Source organism: Embiotoca jacksoni, unplaced genomic scaffold (genome assembly GCF_022577435.1).
Source record: "Embiotoca jacksoni isolate LCO1_2020_lvr unplaced genomic scaffold, fEmbJac1.0.p SCAF_73, whole genome shotgun sequence".
NCBI classification, from domain to species: Eukaryota; Metazoa; Chordata; class Actinopteri; family Embiotocidae; genus Embiotoca; species Embiotoca jacksoni.
The window spans coordinates 290,873-310,680 of record NW_027185429.1 but is presented as its reverse complement, the minus strand read 5'-3'; the positions used below and the strand labels follow the sequence as shown (position 1 = coordinate 310,680).

General features: G+C 41.9%; 4 protein-coding genes across 6 annotated transcripts in view; all 4 read right to left on the bottom strand.

Moving 5' to 3' along the window:
- col12a1b (collagen, type XII, alpha 1b) overlaps window positions 1-1,754 on the bottom strand; it is a 114,630-nt gene extending 112,876 nt beyond the window's left edge. For all 3 annotated transcript variants that reach the window (XM_069177466.1, XM_069177467.1, XM_069177469.1), the window contains exon 1: window positions 1,240-1,754. In XM_069177466.1, coding sequence (XP_069033567.1) covers window positions 1,240-1,315 — 76 coding nt within the window. In that variant the 5' untranslated portion in view covers window positions 1,316-1,754. The remainder of the gene's footprint in view (window positions 1-1,239) is intronic.
- A 2,237-nt stretch (window positions 1,755-3,991) lies between these two features.
- Window positions 3,992-7,783, bottom strand: cox7a2b (cytochrome c oxidase subunit 7A2b). Its single transcript, XM_069177499.1, has 4 exons — window positions 7,676-7,783; window positions 7,280-7,369; window positions 5,140-5,224; window positions 3,992-4,270 (listed from the first exon to the last, which is right to left on the bottom strand). Exons 1-4 carry the CDS (start codon window positions 7,691-7,693, stop codon window positions 4,212-4,214), a joined length of 252 nt encoding a protein of 83 aa, XP_069033600.1. The 5' UTR covers window positions 7,694-7,783; the 3' UTR covers window positions 3,992-4,211.
- A 1,122-nt stretch (window positions 7,784-8,905) lies between these two features.
- LOC138215381 (uncharacterized) lies at window positions 8,906-13,522 on the bottom strand. Its single transcript, XM_069177498.1, has 9 exons — window positions 13,394-13,522; window positions 12,361-12,520; window positions 11,792-11,878; window positions 11,309-11,635; window positions 10,921-11,175; window positions 10,651-10,764; window positions 10,033-10,128; window positions 9,891-9,919; window positions 8,906-9,562 (listed from the first exon to the last, which is right to left on the bottom strand). Exons 3-9 carry the CDS (start codon window positions 11,850-11,852, stop codon window positions 9,485-9,487), a joined length of 960 nt encoding a protein of 319 aa, XP_069033599.1. The 5' UTR covers window positions 11,853-11,878; window positions 12,361-12,520; window positions 13,394-13,522; the 3' UTR covers window positions 8,906-9,484.
- An 878-nt stretch (window positions 13,523-14,400) lies between these two features.
- On the bottom strand, window positions 14,401-19,701 carry LOC138215358 (cell cycle control protein 50A-like). Its single transcript, XM_069177463.1, has 7 exons — window positions 19,281-19,701; window positions 17,610-17,729; window positions 17,407-17,514; window positions 17,199-17,286; window positions 16,752-16,898; window positions 15,902-16,108; window positions 14,401-15,817 (listed from the first exon to the last, which is right to left on the bottom strand). The coding sequence occupies exons 1-7, from the start codon at window positions 19,518-19,520 to the stop codon at window positions 15,624-15,626; spliced, it is 1,104 nt and encodes a 367-aa protein (XP_069033564.1). The 5' UTR covers window positions 19,521-19,701; the 3' UTR covers window positions 14,401-15,623.
- Window positions 19,702-19,808: the final 107 nt, after the last annotated feature.

Below are 19,808 nucleotides of genomic sequence, written 5' to 3'. Positions count from 1 at the left end.
ACTCACACACACACACACACACACACACACACACACACACACACACACACACACACACACACACACACACCGTCCACACACTCACATCCACACTGTAAAACTCTTCTTTGAAGCTTTCTGCATCAAAGGCTGCTTTTATTTTGTAGTTTTTCACCTTAAATGTGACAGCTGGGAGCCTTTTTTTTATTATTTTTTATTTATTTATCTTCAAGGTGTTTCAGGTTTTAACTTTGGCCCCCGGCATGTCGAACTATTCCACGCCGGAGAATATATACGACCCCGTTAGTGTGTGGTGACCTCTGGAGAGGCTGCCGAACCCCCGCCGGGGCGTTAACGACACAAAGGTCACCGGAGGTCAGAAGCTCTCGTGGAAGCAGAGATGAGGAAGACTCTTTTACGGCACCTTCTTCTTTTTATTCTGGGACAATGCAGAGCTGCGGCGGGCCAATTTTCTCCTTCTCCGATCTGCTAAAAAAACTTCTGGAAAATAATGTGAAACTCATATTTCGTCTTTCCGTTCCACCAGGAGAAAGGACGGAGGGAGGAAACTTGGCTACGTGCCGGCTGGCCTCTTTCCTTTTTTCCCTTCTTTTCTTGAAATGTGGGCTACGGTAGAGGACAGTTTTGAGCAAGGGCTCCTCCTGGTGGCAGAAAGGCTGAACAACATCTGTCTGAAGGGGAAAGGTGTTCTACTTATCCAGTTATTTGATGATCATTTAATCTTTTAAAGATTGAAGAAGAAGAGCCAAAAGTATTAAGATTTTATCTTTTAGGGACAGAAGTAAAATTTTTCTACATGTTTAAATTATTTTTTCTAAATAGTGGTGGCTTAAAACATAACTGGAAACCACATTTGAATATATATTTAAGTGTCTGCTGCATCAATGCTTTCTGTAAGTAACATTTATGACTTAAGCTGCTTTTACTGGCTAGAAATAAACAGCTTCCATCCATAAATTCAAACCAGATATTTGAAGGAAATCTTGCAAGTTCCTGATGGAGAATAATTGGAGTCATAAAAGAAAGAATCATCAATCAAAGGTTAAACACAATCTGAAAGTTAAAACGTCAGTTAACAAATCAATCCACAAGAACACATTTTCTTTAGCTGTCATTGTTTTTATTCAGACTTAAATATGCAGCTGTAGAGAAAAGGCAGAAAGATGTGAGAGGGGCTGGAAGTCAGATGTGGAGGAGGAGGAGGATGAAGAGGAGGATGAAGAGGAGGAGCGGCTTTACCTGGGTCCTGGGCCTGACAGGAGGACAGCAGCAGTGCCAGGAGCGCCGCCGCCACCAGAGACAGCCTGCTCTTCATCTTCAGCTCCTCCGGCTCAGCAGCGCATGAATGAAGCTGCGAGAGGAACGAAGGAGGCGGTTTAGAGTCTGAACGGCAGCTCCACGGCAGCCTCAGGGCTTCACCAGACCTTCACGAGACCTTCACGGTACCTGAACGTGCACCTCGGAGCACAATTATGTAACTATCATCAGTTAGTTGTTGAAAAGCCACCAGAAAACGAAACTTTGAGGACAGGAATAGTTTACAAAGTCGTATTTCTACGATCCTGGCGCTCAAAACACAGCCAGAAAATAATTACATGACAGACTTAATACGTATAAAGTCCAGAAATCATCAACTTTACAGCTTTAAACAACAAATAAAGCCTGTTTTACTGAATGGAAACCTGTTGGAATAAAAGCGCACGAAGTCAAATTTGTTTCCTTTTTCCACTTTCTATTGGAGCTCAAATTCTGCTGCATTTACTCTGCAGAGATCTCAATCATGCCTTTAATATATCTGCCTGATGAGAAATACTCACTCCGGTGGAGACAAAGTCCACTGTTCAGAATAGCGGAATATTGAACCCTGGCGCCGCGCGCAATTACGCACCGCAAAGCTAAACAAGTCGTCCACGCGTTTCTCCAAATAATCCAAATTAATGATGAAAAACTGTGATGTTAGAGGATATAAGAAATAACACAAACATTAAAGCTGCAGTTAATTAAAACAGGGAGGAAAATAATTCACCTAAAAACGTTAAAACCATGCAGGACTGACCTGTAGAGGAGAATTTCGTTGGTTTGTTGTAAAAAAAAAAAAAAAAAAAAAAAAAAAAAAAAGAAGAAAATAAAAAGGAGCTTTAAGCCTTCGCTGTGGCCCCCAGCCTGAGAAAAACGGAGAGTGGGTGATCCGGTGTTGAAGTCAGAGAGCTCCGCGGGTTTCTGGTTCCCAGACGCGTCGGCGAGCCTCTTTCCAAGTGGGAAGACTCTCCACACAATCTGCTACTTAACAGGGGGGCTGCTCCCAGCTCTGCCTGCCCCGCCGCGAGCTCTTACGACATCCAGCCGGGCCAACAAAAAAAAGATGCGTAACCCCTGAAAACGCTGCGAGACACACACACACACACACACACACACACACACGCACACACACACACACACACACACACACACACACACACACTCGGAAACTTTTACATAGTTTGCTGCATTCCTTTCCGGTGATGGAGGGCTTCTGTGCGTCTCGCCGCAACGAGACAGCAGCAGCGCCGCTTTTCGGGAAGTCGGGGGATCAGTGGAGGGAAACTGAAGCTTTTACCCCCTTTTTCATGCGTGAATCAAAGGGAAAATATTACAGTCTGGTCAACTAAAGCCCAACTTTTTCCTTTTTAGTGCCTCACTCTGGTCGTCAGGGCCGGAACAGAAGTTTCTGGGGTCCCAAGTCGGAATTCATGAAGCAGCAACAGCTGCACTGAATGCGATTTATGACCATTAAAGATGTTCAAGACTGTTGGAAATACACATTATGTTCAGTGTTAGACAGAAAGTGAAAAACAACAAGTAAAAGATGTGTCGAATTCACTTCTAGGTTTTGTCCTCAAAACACACAATGTGTCCATAATAATAGTCCTCGTTAAGAGCCTCCACATTGGATATGTGACTCGCGTTATTTATTTGTTATATTTCCATTTGTTAAAGTACCACAAATCCTAAATTTAGGCACAGAACCTCCAGAAAAATCACTAAATTCAGTGTACCTTCCATCAAAAGCTGTAATTTAATAGTTTCACTGATTAAACTCCTAAAACTGGTTACAGCACCCCCTATGTCCCAAACGCGGCACTGCAGCCGATACTTGCGTGAAATAAATACCCAATTTTAGCCCCGTGTATAAATTAGTCGTTGAGGCAAACATTTTGTATTAAAACATGGTTATTGTTGGTTGGCAGGAAGTTTTGAGTCTTATTCCATCAGAGGTTTGTTATCATCTCTCAGGAATCTGCTGTCGAAGATCACACGTTGGACGTTCTGGTTCCTGTGAAGTGTGAAACGCTCAGCGCCGGGTTTGGACTGATACCAGAACCGGCCGAGCCGTCTCCTCGACACGGTCGGTGAAATTAAAACAGACAAGAGAGGAACAGAAACGACACGACACGAAGAATTTACACGCTTTCAGTTTGTTTCCTGTTTCAGACATGTGATTATTTACATGTGGACGAGTTCAGATCCTTGAACATTAATTATGAAGACTTCACTCTGAATCTCAGCTCATTTCTTTGGAAACGTCGCCCTCTAGTGGCAAGAAGAAGAAACGTTGGGTGGTTTTCTGCTCTTGTAGAAAGTTTGATTCGAACTTTGAACTGGAACGGTCAAAGTTGTCATATTGATTCACAACTTCAACTCAGCCTCCATTTGATCCGCTACCGTTTGCCCTGTTTAAATTACTGCATTACAACAATAGACTGAATATAAAATTACAATTAAGAAAAAGAAACTCAACACTTCCTGGATTGTTTCAAATTAAAGGCAGTCTGTAGCTTCAGTAAACAGAAACCCTTCTTTTATTTTGAAACATTTGCAGGAGTGTTTTGCGACTGAAATCAGACAATAAAACTTTTTCTTTAATCTACAATAAAAACATATTTTTGACTGTATTAAATTAAAGTGAACAATTAAATCATTAAACTCAACAACAAAAGGAGCCGCAAACAGGTTTCGGTGGTTTTAGGAGTAATTTTTTTATTATTATTGATCCGCAGGAAATCAGAATACAAGAAATAAATATTGATCCCATGAACACGAAACAACAACGCACCATGACAGGAAACACGCTGCTCGGCTCCGACGGAGAATCATCATCTACGTTTCTTCTCTTTTATACAATAATGAGCCGGCGGCCGGGTGGAGACAGTGGAACTAACCGGAGGGAGGAGTCAGACCTTCTTCTGAGGGAACGCCGCCTTCACCAGCTCGTACACCACGTACCCGGTTCCTACAGGAAGAGGCACGCCGTTAAACAGCTGATGAGGACGTCCAACCGCCAGCCCTCCGCTGAGGAGCGCTTGTTTTTGTAGCCAACGTCAAGCCGTTGAGTGACTCGTCTTTATCTCTGCTTTTAAACCAGCGATTCTCTGCCGGTCGAGTTGCACGACACAAAACGTTCCCTCTGTCGTTCAGTCACGGACAAAATCTTTGAAATTTTTTTAAGATGCGAAAATTTATTTAACAAAAAAAATAAAAGAAAAAGAAGTGTGCAGTTATACACAAACAACAACAACAACAAACCCCAAAAAGAGTGCAGTAAAACAAAATGCTTTCATGCAGTTAAAAACAGGAATAAACAAAACAGTGTAATAAAAGTCCAAATCGGGCTAAAAAAACATTTTCTAATTACTAACCCTGTTTATAAATGATTAAATGTAAGCAAACGACTGACGTATGGATGTTATTTTTGGTCGTTACGGCAACTGGACGCCAGCTGCATCATGGGAAACACGTCTTTCAAAATAAAAGCACAGCAGCAAAAATTCTTCTGTATACATTTTTTATGTATTTTCCACCAAGTCTCCGTCCTGTCACTCCCATCGGCAGTTAATGATTTAAAATAAACTTTTACTGTGTTTTTATTCTGTTGTTTGCACTTTGATTTTTTAAATTCTCATTAGCGACGAGTATTTCAAGCAAAACTACTATTTGAAATCCAGCCCTGAACTATTGGATTTTTCTCTAAATATTGGCGCCATAAGACCGAAGCTGTTCTCTCGTGCAGTTTTCTGTGACAATAAAAAGCTGTTCATGAAATATTGCTCAGAGAAGCTGCTGATTTGAGATCAGTGAAGAAGAAGAAGGAGGTTTTCTCACCGAGGATGGTGAGCGCCATCGTCGTTCTGTACAGCAGAGCGTCGCTGCTGCCGCCTTTCAGGTGAACCGGAATCCCGTTATCCTCCTGCAACACCGCGGAAACGCCACCGAAGTTAAACTCCGTCGTCATGACAACACTACAGCACAAACAATGTTCTCTTAAACACAACCTGACTGTTTCCTTAGAAGATTTTTTTTGTCACCGATTAATGTTACAGATTTAAAAAGGAGACTTTTCATGGTTTAATTCTTCGTTTCTATTCAGTTCATCGTGCAGCTTCTCTCGCTGACGTTATAACGATGACTCAGCAGAATAACACGTTCAACTAGTTTGTTCAGTCAACAACACACGGCTGATTAAATCATCTACATGTTTAACATCCTTACATACAACCAGAGAGGCTCAGTAAACTTTAACATTAGTGACTTATTCACTGCAGGTTCATCCTGTGAATCCTAAAACAAAATAACAAGTATTTATGATGGATTACAACAGCAGAGACAAAAATATAAATCAAACGTCTGGTCCACCTCTGATTGGCCGAATAAAACGACTTCTCCTTCAAATTAGAAGCCCTCGTTTCATATTTAAGTGTTTCGCACACAGTCCAGACGAGCTTTAACCCGGTGTTGTGTTTCTGTCCGGGGTCCCAGTGGTCGATAGTTTCCCTGGTTTGTGGAGCAGGGGGCGCTGGCGAGCCATTTGGCCACGCCCACTCGCAAAACACACATCAGCTGTATCGTCTCACCACGCTGGATGTATGTGACACGTTTCGTGAGGTTTCAAGCATCCTTTGACCTTAAACATCAACTTCCTGTGTCACGGCTAGACATCCAACTTTGCCGCATCGTCACGGCGACGCCCATTGACAAAGTCAAACAAATGTCTCAATGTATCATCAACTACATGTTTATGTTATTGTGACCCGACTTTAGGTTCATGGGATCAACCAGCTCGACGTAGAATGTGAACGTATGAAAAGTGTCATTTCCAGTGGCCAACAGGGGGCGCTATGACTATGAGCAAATATTCCCCCACAGGGGTCTTCAGGGCGGGGCTGTTATCATACCTGTGATGTTTGGAGAAGGTCGGTCCATGTACATAAGATTTAAAGAAACTCATAGTTTCATGGCGAGACGCTCAAAATGGCCGCCTCTAACGGGCACACACATCGATGAAAACGAATTATTATTATTTTAAGAAGATTTAATCTCAAACATGTTTTCTATCCAGAGAACCTAAATTCAAGTCGGTCCGACAAAATCCCTCGAAGGAGTTCGACAAAGTACAACGTGTCAGAATCGCCCAAAATGGCGACTAAATTCAAAATGGTGGACTTCCTGATGAGGTGACGTAACGGTGCAATGTAACTTTTTAGTGCGTCCAGGTGTGATACACCTGTCCACCGGATTTGGTGAATTTAGGTAAATGTGGCCGCCGGGGCATCTCTGTAGGGGGCGCTCTCTAGCCGTTTGGCCACGCCCACTCGCGACTCCACTAGAATACGAAATTTTTCACCGGGAGACAAATGTTTATTTACTTTCATGAGATTATTAATATGATAAAACCTCCAAAAAGGAAAATCACTTAATGTAAGAAGAAGGTCTTTATGAAATACAACAGGGCTACTCGGTGCTCGGGCCCTAATAATAACAATAATAATAATAACAATAATGATAATAACAACAATAATAATAATAATCCGGATTATTATTATAATAATAATAATAATCCGGATTATTAATATAATCCGGATTATTATTATTATTATAATAATCTGGATTATTATAATAATCAGGATTATTAGCGTTATTATTATTATAATCTGGATTATTATTATTATTATAATCTGGATTATTATAATAATAATGATTATTAGTATTATTATTATTATAATCTGGATTATTATTATTATAATAATCTGGATTATTATAATAATCATGATTATTATTATTATTATAATAATCTGGATTATTATAATAATCAGGATTATTAGCATTATTATTATTATAATCTGGATTATTATTATTATAATAATCTGGATTGTTGTTATTATTATAATAATCTGGATTATTATCCGAGCCACAGCTGGTAACGCGCAGCCGGAAGTCTCGCGGGGTGTCGGCTCGGTCCGTTTACCTGGAACATCTTCTGTTTCTGCGGGACTTTGTTCTCCACCGACCGGCGGGCGGTGCTCGTGATGCTGCGCCGCGCCACCTGCTGGACCGCCTGGGAAAAAGCAGGAAAACCGGAAAGTCAACCCCCGCCTTCCGTCACGCGCTCAACCGAAGCAGCAGTCGGGACATTTCTGATGTTTAACCACGAAGTGAACATCCGGTCGGAGTGAACATCCGGTCGGAGTGAACACAACGGTGCTAAGCTAATGCTAGCTCTCCCGGCGTCTCAACGCCGCTTTGACCCCTGCTGAGTTGGACTAAACACGGCCGGTCTGAACCGATATCACTGGTTCACACAACAACCGGTCCATTCACCGGTTCTACAGAACCTACTGGCCGGTGAAAGAGGGAAACTTACGATCATGTGCCTGTACATCTTTACGTCCGTCTGCTATCAGCTCTGCCGCACAAGGACACCGGATGACTCCACTTCCGCTTCCAGCTTCTTCTTCGCGGCTCTTTTACATCCTGCGCGCTCTGCTGCGCCCCCCGCAGGCTCCCAGGTGAAACGACATGCGACAAAGAAAAAAGTTTAAAAACAGAATTTATTCATCATTTTATATCACCAAATTAATTGATATGTATTCAACCGAGCTGCAACAATTAATCCCCCCCAAAAAATGCAAGAAAACAACTATTTCAATTAATATTTTCATACTTTTTTAAATCGATTTGCTGAATGTTTAATGTTTCCAGAGAATTTTACAGCTTTCCTTAATTTTTTAGTTTTTTTTTTAGTTTGGACATATTGTGCTCGTAGAAATTATATTTTTTTGTGTCACTTTTGCTTCATAAACATTGTCAACATTGTTAGTAATAATCATTCATCAAGAAGATATTCAATGATTTGTGGCATTTACAGCACCCAAAAACTAATTTAGAAAAACAGAATTATTTATTTTAAATCACTATAATTCACAAAAACTGTTTTTCTTAATCAGCCAGAGAACAGAGGAAGTTGAACGTGTGAAGATCTTCACTTGAGATAAATGTTTGTGTGAATGCTGCTGGTCTTTTCTGCACCGTGAACCCAGCTGCTCCGAGATGAACCGGACGGTGCAAAGGGAGGATGTGTTGTTCAAGGGTTCAGGTTTGGTGGATGTCCAACGTATTTAACACCATTTAGACAAGTAATGAAAAGGGTTTTTTGAATGCAACCTTCTGATGCAGTTAATCATACAACTAGAATTACCAGCTGGAGGTTGTAGGACTCTGTACTTTCTCTAGAAACTAAAGAGGAAGTGTTAGTGGTGAGGATGTGGGTTGAACAGCAGAAGAGCTCTGCAGGTTGGTTTTACTAACGATGACCAGATGAACATCAGAAACACTAATGCTTCTCACATTAATGAGCGTCTGACTGAACCGTCCTTAAGCGTCCCAACATCCAACTTCAAGATGTTTCATCAGAGTCTGTTTGACGGAACAACTTCAGGGTTGTTTCCTGCTTCGCTCGCTGCAGACATGAACCTTCGGTCCTGTAACGCTATCTGAGGATTTAGGAGTCTGTTGTAGCTCCAATCAGAGGAGATCCACCGGAGGTCCTGAGAGACTGAGGACCTCTGGCGGCCGGAGGGAGTAACACAAGGAACAAAACCATGACAGACTTGTAGTGTGGTCTGGAGGTGTCTGAGACAGAACTACAAAACACACTGTGAAAGAGGAAATGAGGAATCTTTATAATTATCAATTTTACATCATCAGCCGTAGAAAAGACATTTTTTACAGATAACATTAAGACATGAAGCTCATTAAAGTCAAATATTCTACATTAAATTCTGTCAAAATCACTTTAAAAAGAAACAGTGAATCTTAATCTCATCGCTACATGTTGCAACAGGAAGCCAACAAAATGAAATACAATAAGAATGAAAGAGTTATTATAAGTTATATTTCTTATTAGATAAATGTAAAATACAGCTGTTGTGGTCTGATTCAAATGCAGATTAAAAACATTTTGCTCCTTAATATGAGAGAAAATCCAGACTTGAACTTGTCTTGAAATTTCAGCTTGAAATAGAAACAACTCGTCACAATAAACACGTTGTCATGTTGGTAAGAAAACACAAAGACATAAAAAGTAGTACAAATATTTGCTGATTCTGTTTCCTACTCGTGTAAAACGTGATGAGATGATGTTTAACAGCAGTGGAGTCATTTCTGTTGATGATCAGCGGAGTTGGAAGGAAACAGAAGGTTTTCCGGTGTTTTCATAGTTCACTGTACCGACGTCTTCATCGTTATGCACCTGTGAAAAAACAACACAACACTGTTTACACTGAGTTTAAACTGAGGTCATAGTTTGTGGTATTGTTGAGATGAACTGTCTCATGTTGTCACGTTTATCTCTTATTTTCATCTTCTCATGTGCAACTTTCAGTTTTTCTGGTATAAATGTTCAGTTTAGATTTCCTAAAGATTCCTTCGCTGAGATAACACTTCATTTCAAAACAACACAGTTGTGCAATTTTAGCTCAATTTTCTTCTCTCATGTTTCTTCAGTTATAGAAACAAATATCACAAACACTTGTTTTTATCTGTAAAGTTATAACTGAATATTCAGTGTTTAAACTCACAGTGTTTTCTTCCTTCTGCTTTTGGTTTTCTGAAAAGACAAAAAGACAAAATAAAGAGTCGACTTTTGCTTCCACAGAGAAACTAACTTCAGGTTTATCAGAAGTTTTTGAGTAGAAAAGTTTCCTCTGTGAACATTCTCACCTTTAATTCTTGTCCAAATGTGGACTATAACAACAAATATCACGAGTGCTGCTAAACCCAAAGACAGGATGATGCAACTCAACAAATATAGAAAACCTGAAATCAATAAAGAAACATTTGGGCTTCAGGTTTTTTGTTCTGTGAATTAATTGACATGTTTTCAAAGGTGATAAATACAGTCGGTGTTACATGTTGTTGTGAATAATAGACAGAAACAAATAATAGTCATGTCATCCTGTTAGAAAAGTGTGTGGAATATTGTATTAATTAATGTGTGAATTAATGAGTTATGACCACAATTGTGTTTTGTGAGGTCACAGTTACCTTTTACCACCAAAGTTAATGTTGGTCCCAAATTTGAACAGAATTCTCTCAGGAAGTTTCTGAGATATCTCGTTCGCAAAAATTGAATGAACGGATAAGATGGACGAGAGGTGACAGGGACTTTGACCTTTGACCTGTGATCATCAAAATCTATTCAGTTCATCTGAGGTTAAGTGAACATTTGTGCCTGATGTGAAGAATCAATACATCTTTAAGACCAAGTGAACATTTGTGCCGAATCTAAAGAAATTCCATGTGAGCATTCCTGAAATATCACGTTTGTATTGTTTGTACCTGGTGATGTGTTTGTTTCCTTTGTTGTCGTTGGTTGAATTGTTGGTCTGATTGTTGTCTTTGTTGTCGTTGGTTGAATTGTTGGTCTGATTGTTGTCTTTGTTGAAACTTCATCTGAAAAAATGAAAACAACAACAGGACAAAATAACTGTACGGTGAGAACGTACTTCATGTTACCTTGACAACAACAGAGGACATAAACTGCTGATATTTAAGCAAGTGTTTTGTGTAATTAAACATCAGTTTGATGATTTTAAACAGTTTTCTCACCTGACGTCTGCTGACTGAAAGAAAAGAGATTTTGTTCTTTAGTTACAACATCTGTCACGTTACACTTCGATGACTTCTGAAACTGTGACTTCTGATCAACATTAGATGTTGTAAATGTCACGTTGGCAGAACACCAATATGACGATGTCGTCATGTCCGAGGAGGTCTTCAGCCACTCCACTGTGTGTCTGCAGCCTCTATATGTCAACACAGAGCAGGTCAAGGTGAATGTCTTGTCCTCTTCGTAGTCAGTTACTGTTGAAGATGTGTTGAGAAAGACAACAAAGGTTAAATCAACTTGATCAATAAAATCAGAATTATTGTATTTTTTTCAGTATTTTGTTCCAACGCTTTGAGCTGAAAACACAATAATGTAATAAATACTCACTCTTAACAACAGACAGTAGAACAAAAAAGTCTGTTATTTTTCGTCTTGATTTGAGCTGTCTGCAGTTGTAAAGACCATAATCTCTATCTGTGATGTTCTTTATAACCAGAGAACAGTTGGATGCAACACTCAGTCTGTCTGATTTAGATCCAACATCTGGTCCAATCTGACCGCGATTAACCAGCTTTACCATTGGTCTTGTACTTAAAAAAGTGAACATCCAGTCAGTGATGGCACAGTTACGTTGACTACGTATCGCATTATCACAAGGCAAAGTGATATCATATCCAAGTTTAACAGTGAAGGCCGGATGTTGTCCAGCTGTTGCTGTCGAGGAGAAGAAAGAGAAATGTGACAAACTGTAACATGAAGATGGCTGAAAAAACAAGAATCAATTAAACTCATCAAGTTACAAACAAATCGTATCCGTCTCAGTTGAAGGAAGAATATTTGTATTTTAAGGTTTCTGATATGAATTCTTACCTGTAAACTGAAGCATCAGCACCAGAAATAAAGACATTTGACTCCATTTGAACGCAGCCATCCTGCTTCTGTCTCTCTTGCTCTCACCTTCACAAATGACACAATCAATGGAGTCATTTCTTCTTGAATATAAATATAGTTTCTCCTTCCTATGTAGACTGATCTGTTACTTCCTCAGAGTGACTTCAGTCCACGTTTCCTAATGTGAATAGTGAAATTAATTCAAAATATTAACTAATAATCTCCCTAAACTTTGTGAAGCGTCTTCCATGTGTAGTCTATGTAACACAGTAGATTTCCTGTGTTCAGTTTAGGACTGTCTTTAGGTCGCTCTGGGAGTGAATGAAACACGGCAAATGTTTGCAGTTTAAAACAAGGAACTGAACTGCAATTAATTATAGTTATTAACACAGAAAGTCAAGGGAACAACATAAAAGAAAAAATAACAAATTCAAGTAATAAACCCAATACCGGTATTTCTCTCACAGTCAGTCAGTTTCAGTCTATTGTCTTTCAGTCTACTACCCGGTAGTGTACGTCTGGAGGCTCTCAGACTAACTGATCTCAACCTTTTGCTCCTCGGTGCTCCTGCAGGAGAATCCAAGAAGACCAAATGCAGCTTCACTCGCAGCAAAGATGATCAGGGGTCACAGGGTCACTCAGCTCCAGCTCTGTGGAGGTTTCTGGGGATCGCTGTCTCCATCACAGATCATCCAGAAAAAAAACAACCTGCATACAGCAGAATTTAATATGATGTCAGTACTGTAATTTATAAACTCTATTGTTGGTGTAACAGTAAATGACCAGTAATATAGTATACACACACACACATATATATATATATATATGTGTGTGTGTGTGTGTGTGTGAAATTTGTTGGTATATATATATAAAGTGTATATATATATACACACATTATATATAATGTATATATATATACATTATATATATTATATACTATATATAATGTATATATATTATATATTATAATGTATGTATATTATATATATACATTATATATATAATATATACATTATAATATATATAATGTATATATATATTTTATATATACACATTATATACACATTATATATATAATATATATACATTATAATATATATTATATATACATTATAATGTATGTATATTATAATATATATACATTATAATATATATAAATATTAACATAGCAACATATTTCACACACACATGTCCTCATGTCTCAGTGACATCTGTCACTTACACCTAACAGACATTATTTAAACGTCCACCGTTGCTAAGCAACACACTCAACAGCTGTTCTCAATCTGACCGTTTACTTCTGGCGCTAAAACAAGAACATGACGTCATCGTTCCCGCTCGGGTCAACAGGTCCCGACGTTTAGATAGCCCCGTCCCGTACATGTAGCTCCACAACCACAGATATCAACCCCGTAAAATAATATTCATCAACAATTTAATATTTATCTCCGACTGGTTGTTGTTCTCTTCTCTCCTGATCGGTATCTTTAACCCAACTAACAACTAAACAACTGTTTACAACTGTCCTCCTTTGTAGCTCTGCACCAACGGCTAACTGTTAGCAACGCATCCGTCACTCACCGGAGATTCTTGTCAGACTTAAAGAAACTTCTTCCTCCGGAGTCGGTCTGGTTAACGACCACATAAATAAAGATCCTCAACAGCAGAGAGCAGAAACCAACCCAGTGAGATCTTCATGGAGATCATGACCTGCTGTTGGAGACATGAAGGGTCGTCTCCAGGGAGACGGCTTTGATCTCCCGACGTGCACCACAGCGCCCCTCTGGTGAACGTCGGTACTGCATGTGTGAGTTAACCCTTTAGTTTCTGGTAAAACTAACGTGGGCTACGCGTGTTTTACCGTTTATGTATTTTGTGAAGTCTTTTATATCCGATGCGTTGTGTTTCCGTACGGTGTAATTTTGGTGTCGTAGTTTCTCCTCCGACAGCTCGAACCAGGTCCACCTGATTCAGAGGCTTCAGTGGGTCCAACCGTGAACAGACTTATCCAAAGGCCCACAGACAGGTTTGGTGGATGTCCAACGTATTTAACACCATTTAGACAAGTAATGAAAAGGGTTTTTTGAATGCAACCTTCTGATGCAGTTAATCATACAACTAGAATTACCAGCTGGAGGTTGTAGGACTCTGTACTTTCTCTAGAAACTAAAGAGGAAGTGTTAGTGGTGAGGATGTGGGTTGAACAGCAGAAGAGCTCTGCAGGTTGGTTTTACTAACGATGACCAGATGAACATCAGAAACACTAATGCTTCTCACATTAATGAGCGTCTGACTGAACCGTCCTTAAGCGTCCCAACATCCAACTTCAAGATGTTTCATCAGAGTCTGTTTGACGGAACAACTTCAGGGTTGGTTCCTGCTTCGCTCGCTGCAGACATGAACCTTCGGTCCTGTAACGCTATCTGAGGATTTAGGAGTCTGTTGTAGTTTACTTTTGCCCATTCTCATCCTTAATTTTGACCATGTTTCACCTGTTTTCTGTGCTGCTGAATCACGTGACTTTCCTCTCTTCCCAGCTTGAATAATTTACAACGACTCATAAAAAACAAAGTGTAGAAACAATCCAACATGTTTTTAAATGACAAATTTATTCTTTCTTTTTTTTTTAAAGCAACATCACAGATGGAGTATCAAAAACAAACAGCTTCTCATTTCTGCAGGCAACGATTTATCTCCACAAAATGTCTTCAAGAAAAACAAAATAAGACACGTTTACTCGGCACATTTTCAACATGCAGCGTACGGAGCAGAAGAGATTCACTCACAAACATCTAACCATGCTGCGCTGACCTTCTGTTATTACTGCATGTCGTCGACGGTGAATGAAGACGTGCAAACACGATGCAAACGACTCATAAAACTCCACAATAAATACAGAAAAATAACCACGTGCCGTGGGTTCGTTCTGCGTTCCCTCCGTGAGCAGGTGGGTTTTAAAGCGCTACGACTCGGTGAGTTCGGTCTGAAAGCAGGACGATGTTACGGATGAAAACGATCCAGCTCACCTCCACCGTCCATCACACACTTCAACCACTCAGCTGATCCCTTCATTTTACATCAAGACAATTCTCTGATTATAAAATACATTTATTTGGGGTTTTATTTGGCCTAAAAAGTCTCAAAAGCCAGTTTATATTTCTTTATACTGAACTCCTCTCCGGTCTCTTCCTCACATCTCTTCATACAGACGAGCTGCCGCTAATATTTCCATCACTGATGACATTAAATGTTAGAAGATTTAATTCACTATCAGAGAAGAAAACCAACAGATGATCACAGAGGAGCTGCAGTCAGAGAACAAAAGATATTTCTCTCTTTAAAACAAACTCATTGTTAATTTTCTGCTGATTTTCTCATCAATGATTCGACTGAGAGACAAACTGAGTCTTCCTGAAGTCACAGCGCTCTTTTTTCTTTCTCTGTTCAGTCTCAGCTGAAACAGGATCTTAAACAGGAAGCTGATTAACTGACAGAATCCATCCAGCAGGTGACCAATCAGCTGCTGGACGGAGCTCCGGATCAATCCAGTCTTATTCGTCTCATAAGAATATTTCCTCATAATTCCTTTAAAATAGAACTAAAAAGAAAAATCCAACTTTAAGTTGTAAAAACTGATTCTTCAGGTTGTTTCTGAATGTTTGGCTCCTTTTTACTGACTTTGTTGAACATCATCTTTGAACCTGCTGATCGCTCAGTTTTAAAATACCGTTCCTCTTCCTTCAGACGGCGGCGGAGGCGAGCCGGACCGAGCCGAGCCGAGCCGAGCCCCTCCTCCCCCCCACCCCCCCGTTCAGTTGGAGATGTCGGCGCTGTTGTTGCGGTTGCCGTACTTGTGGTGGATGATGAGCAGCACGACGCCCAGGAAGAAGCAGACGGAGCCCACGGTGATGTAGGCGATGCCCAGGAACGGGTTCTTGCCTCCCATCCAGGAGATGGTGCTCAGGATCATCCGCTTCCGGCCCTCGAAGCTGCGCACCGGGTAGTCTGGTCGCCCGGTTAAAGACCGAAACACCTCGGTTTGTTTGGAGCCTCAAACCCACCTGAGCAGAGCGTTGTGTGAAAGGATACTGTAGACCACCTCCAGCGTGTAGTTCCCGCGGGGCAGCGTGGGAACCAGGTTGTTCTTCTTCTGGATGATGCGGTAGAGTTTGCGGAAGGTGGGCAGCGCGGCGGTCCGCATCCACACGATGAAGTCCTCGTTGATGAAGCCGTTGTTCTCCGGGTCGCCGTCCAGCTCGAACACGGGCCGCCGCCAGTTCACCGGCTTGCTGGTCCCTGAAGGGGGCGGAGTCAAACACGGGAGGAACCGTTACTGATCGGAGGTTCCCCTCTCGCTGAGACCTTCACATCGTTCCTAATCTCACAAACATGTTTTCTTTTTTAACTCTCCACATTAGCGTTGAACTCGTTTTCAGCTCAACTCAAACTGACTCGTCACATTTCACAGCTTTTAAAAACGTGCTGTTTCTGCGTGTCTGCAGTCGATCCTGTTCTTCATGCAAACATCAAACAACACTTTGAAAGAATCACAAACTGGAAAAACACACCGGAGACGCTGACGCATCTTTAAAATGTCTGAACCTTCACGTTAAATCCAGAAACTGATTAACGGCTTCCAGATAATAACACTTTCTTTTATCGTCAACAAATCTGTGAGTGAATAGTTTCTAACTTTCCTGCTGTTTGCTTGTTTCCACATAAAAAAAGAAAAGAAAGTTAAAACAACAACGTGTTTTTAAGCATGAGCTGGGGACTATTTCCAGCGGCGGACTGATCCCACAACGTTTTACTAGTTTAATGGAGCTCCGAGGCGTCGAGGAATCGGACTGTGATACAAACACGACAGTTCACTGGATCAGCTGCTGATAAAAACATAAAAAGGACGAGCCGCTGACTTCCTGGAAGCTGCTGCTGTTACCTTGAAACACGGCGGTGAGGTTCGGGTTGTTGCTTCCGGGGTTCCTGAACTTCACGTGTTTGTCCGTCCACCAGGCGATTCCCGTCGTCGTCAGAGGGATCTGGATCTTGGTGCCGTTCGGGTCGTTGTAGAACAGATCCAGAGTGTCTGAGAGGAAAGTACAGATGGTTCACGAGTCAGATTATAAAACGGTCACTCAGCCGGATGCTGGGACGGTTTATTAATCATTATTCTGGAATTTAAGCACGAAATAAAGAGCTCAGATTTAAGCCTCCACCTTCCTGAACGTAACTCCACATTAGAAAAGTCACATCTACGAATGAATCTGTGTAAATATCGTCAGGCCTTTAACTGCCTTCATCTTTGTTTCCACGTGTTTTGGTTTGTTTTGTAAAACTCATCAAAGAGTCGATGATTAATTCATAAAAAGAAGAAGTGTGTGCCGACCGTTGAACATGCTGTTGGCGATGGCTCCGCACGGCGCGATCGGCTTGTTCTCGTGTTTTGCGTACGGCTCGCACTCCTTACTGGGATTCTGCAAAAGATCGGGACGAGAGATCAGCGGCGCCACCTGCCGGCGGCATTTAGAACCGCAACGAGCCGAACAAACAACACATCTTATCAAGGAAACGTGCGCAGGTCGGTGTTGATGTACCGCGAGGGATTCAAGGTCTCCGTTCAGCTGGCTGTCGTCTCTCGACTTCACGTAACGACGGTGGTTTTGGTAGAAGTTGGAGAGGCCGTAGTACATGAAGACGTTGCTCTGTTGAGGACAATATGAAGGTCACAGCGTTAAAACTGGTGCCTGACTGTATTTATATTTTCTTAATATCTGAAGTGTGAAACGGCAGATCTGACCTCATAAGACTGGTCCAGGTAGAAAGGTATGGTGCAGGTACAAGGCTTCGTGCTGTTCCAGCTGAAGTTCAGGGAGCAGTTGAAGCAGGGACTGGACATGTCCACGCCGGTGTAATCAATCTGTCCACACAACATAACTCAGGAACCCTCCCGACATATACAGATACCAATACGAGCAGGGATGCATCTCATCGGACCCTAAATACACTCACACAAACAAGCCCGCTATCACACCCACAAAACCAATATTAGTCAGCCAGATACAACTTGTATTTTCTAATAATGTGAAAGAGTATTTTGGGAAACGTACAAGCCGAAGTATCAACTGGAACACAGTCTACCAAATGATATGTCATATTGTACAAGACGTGGAAAAACTGTTCATGTAAAAACGCACGATTAATGAATGGAGTTTGGTGGGAGTGTCCGCAGCAGACACGGCGTGTCCTCTGGATGTCTGATTCTACCACCTGTCCTCTGGATGTCTGATTCTACCACCTGTCCTCTGGATGTCTGATTCTACCACCTGTCCTCTGGATGTCTGATTCTACCACGTGTCCTCTGGATGTCTGATTCTACCACGTGTCCTCTGGATGTCTGATTCTACCACCTGTCCTCTGGATGTCTGATTCTACCACCTGTCCTCTGGATGTCTGATTCTACCACCTGTCCTCTGGATGTCTCATTCCACCACCTGTCCTCTGGATGTCTCATTCCACCACCTGTCCTCTGGATGTCTGATTCTACCACGTGTCCTCTGGATGTCTGATTCTACCACCTGTCCTCTGGATGTCTGATTCTACCACCTGTCCTCTGGATGTCTGATTCCACCACCTGTCCTCTGGATGTCTGATTCTACCACGTGTCCTCTGGATGTCTGATTCTACCACCTGTCTTCTGGATGTCTGATTCTACCACCTGTCCTCTGGATGTCTGATTCTGCCACCTGTCCTCTGGATGTCTGATTCTACCACCTGTCCTCTGGATGTCTGATTCTGCCACGTGTCCTCTGGATGTCTGATTCTACCACGTGTCCTCTGGATGTCTGATTCTACCACCTGTCCTCTGGATGTCTGATTCTACCACGTGTCCTCTGGATGTCTGATTCTACCACCTGTCCTCTGGATGTCTGATTCTACCACCTGTCCTCTGGATGTCTGATTCCGCCACCTGTCCTCTGGATGTCTGATTCTACCACCTGTCCTCTGGATGTCTGATTCTGCCACCTGTCCTCTGGATGTCTGATTCTACCACGTGTCCTCTGGATGTCTGATTCTACCACCTGTCCTCTGGATGTCTGATTCTACCACGTGTCCTCTGGATGTCTGATTCTACCACGTGTCCTCTGGATGTCTGATTCTACCACCTGTCCTCTGGATGTCTGATTCTACCACGTGTCCTCTGGATGTCTGATTCTGCCACCTGTCCTCTGGATGTCTGATTCTACCACGTGTCCTCTGGATGTCTGATTCTACCACGTGTCCTCTGGATGTCTGATTCTACCACGTGTCCTCTGGATGTCTGATTCTACCACCTGTCCTCTGGATGTCTGATTCTACCACCTGTCCTCTGGATGTCTGATTCTACCACGTGTCCTCTGGATGTCTGATTCTACCACGTGTTTGTTACCGGCCTGAATAATCAGTGTTTCGCTGTTTCACGTGACGTCACCTCGAACTCTTTGATGTTGTTGGACGTCACGTACAGGCCGATGCCGATGGGGATGAAGATGAGGCCGATGATGAAGAAGGCCGGGAGGACGGTGCCCGCCGTGAGGATGGGCTGCCACGCGGGGAGTCTCTGCTGTTTGAACGCGGTGTTTTCGGGCTTCTTGCTCCGCAGACCGCCGGCCGGTCCGGACACGGTGATGTGTCCGTCCTCGTCTTTGGCGCTGTAGCTCGACGCCATCATGGCTGCTGCTCGTAGTTACGAAGTTGTTGCTAGCGTCAGGTGGCTAACGGTGCTAACACACCAGATGTAACTTATATTCTTCTTAGTTTTAGTTTTTTCTGTGATTTAATTCATGTCTTTAATCGCCGAGGGGCTAGCAACAAGGCTACTCCTCCCGGAAGTTTACAAACAAGATTAACAACATCCGCTGACGTCACGTGTTTAATCAAAACAGAGTTGCTGCTGCCTTCACAGGCTGAAGAGAAAATCGGACATTAGTATTACAACCAATCCAAAGCCAATACAAGT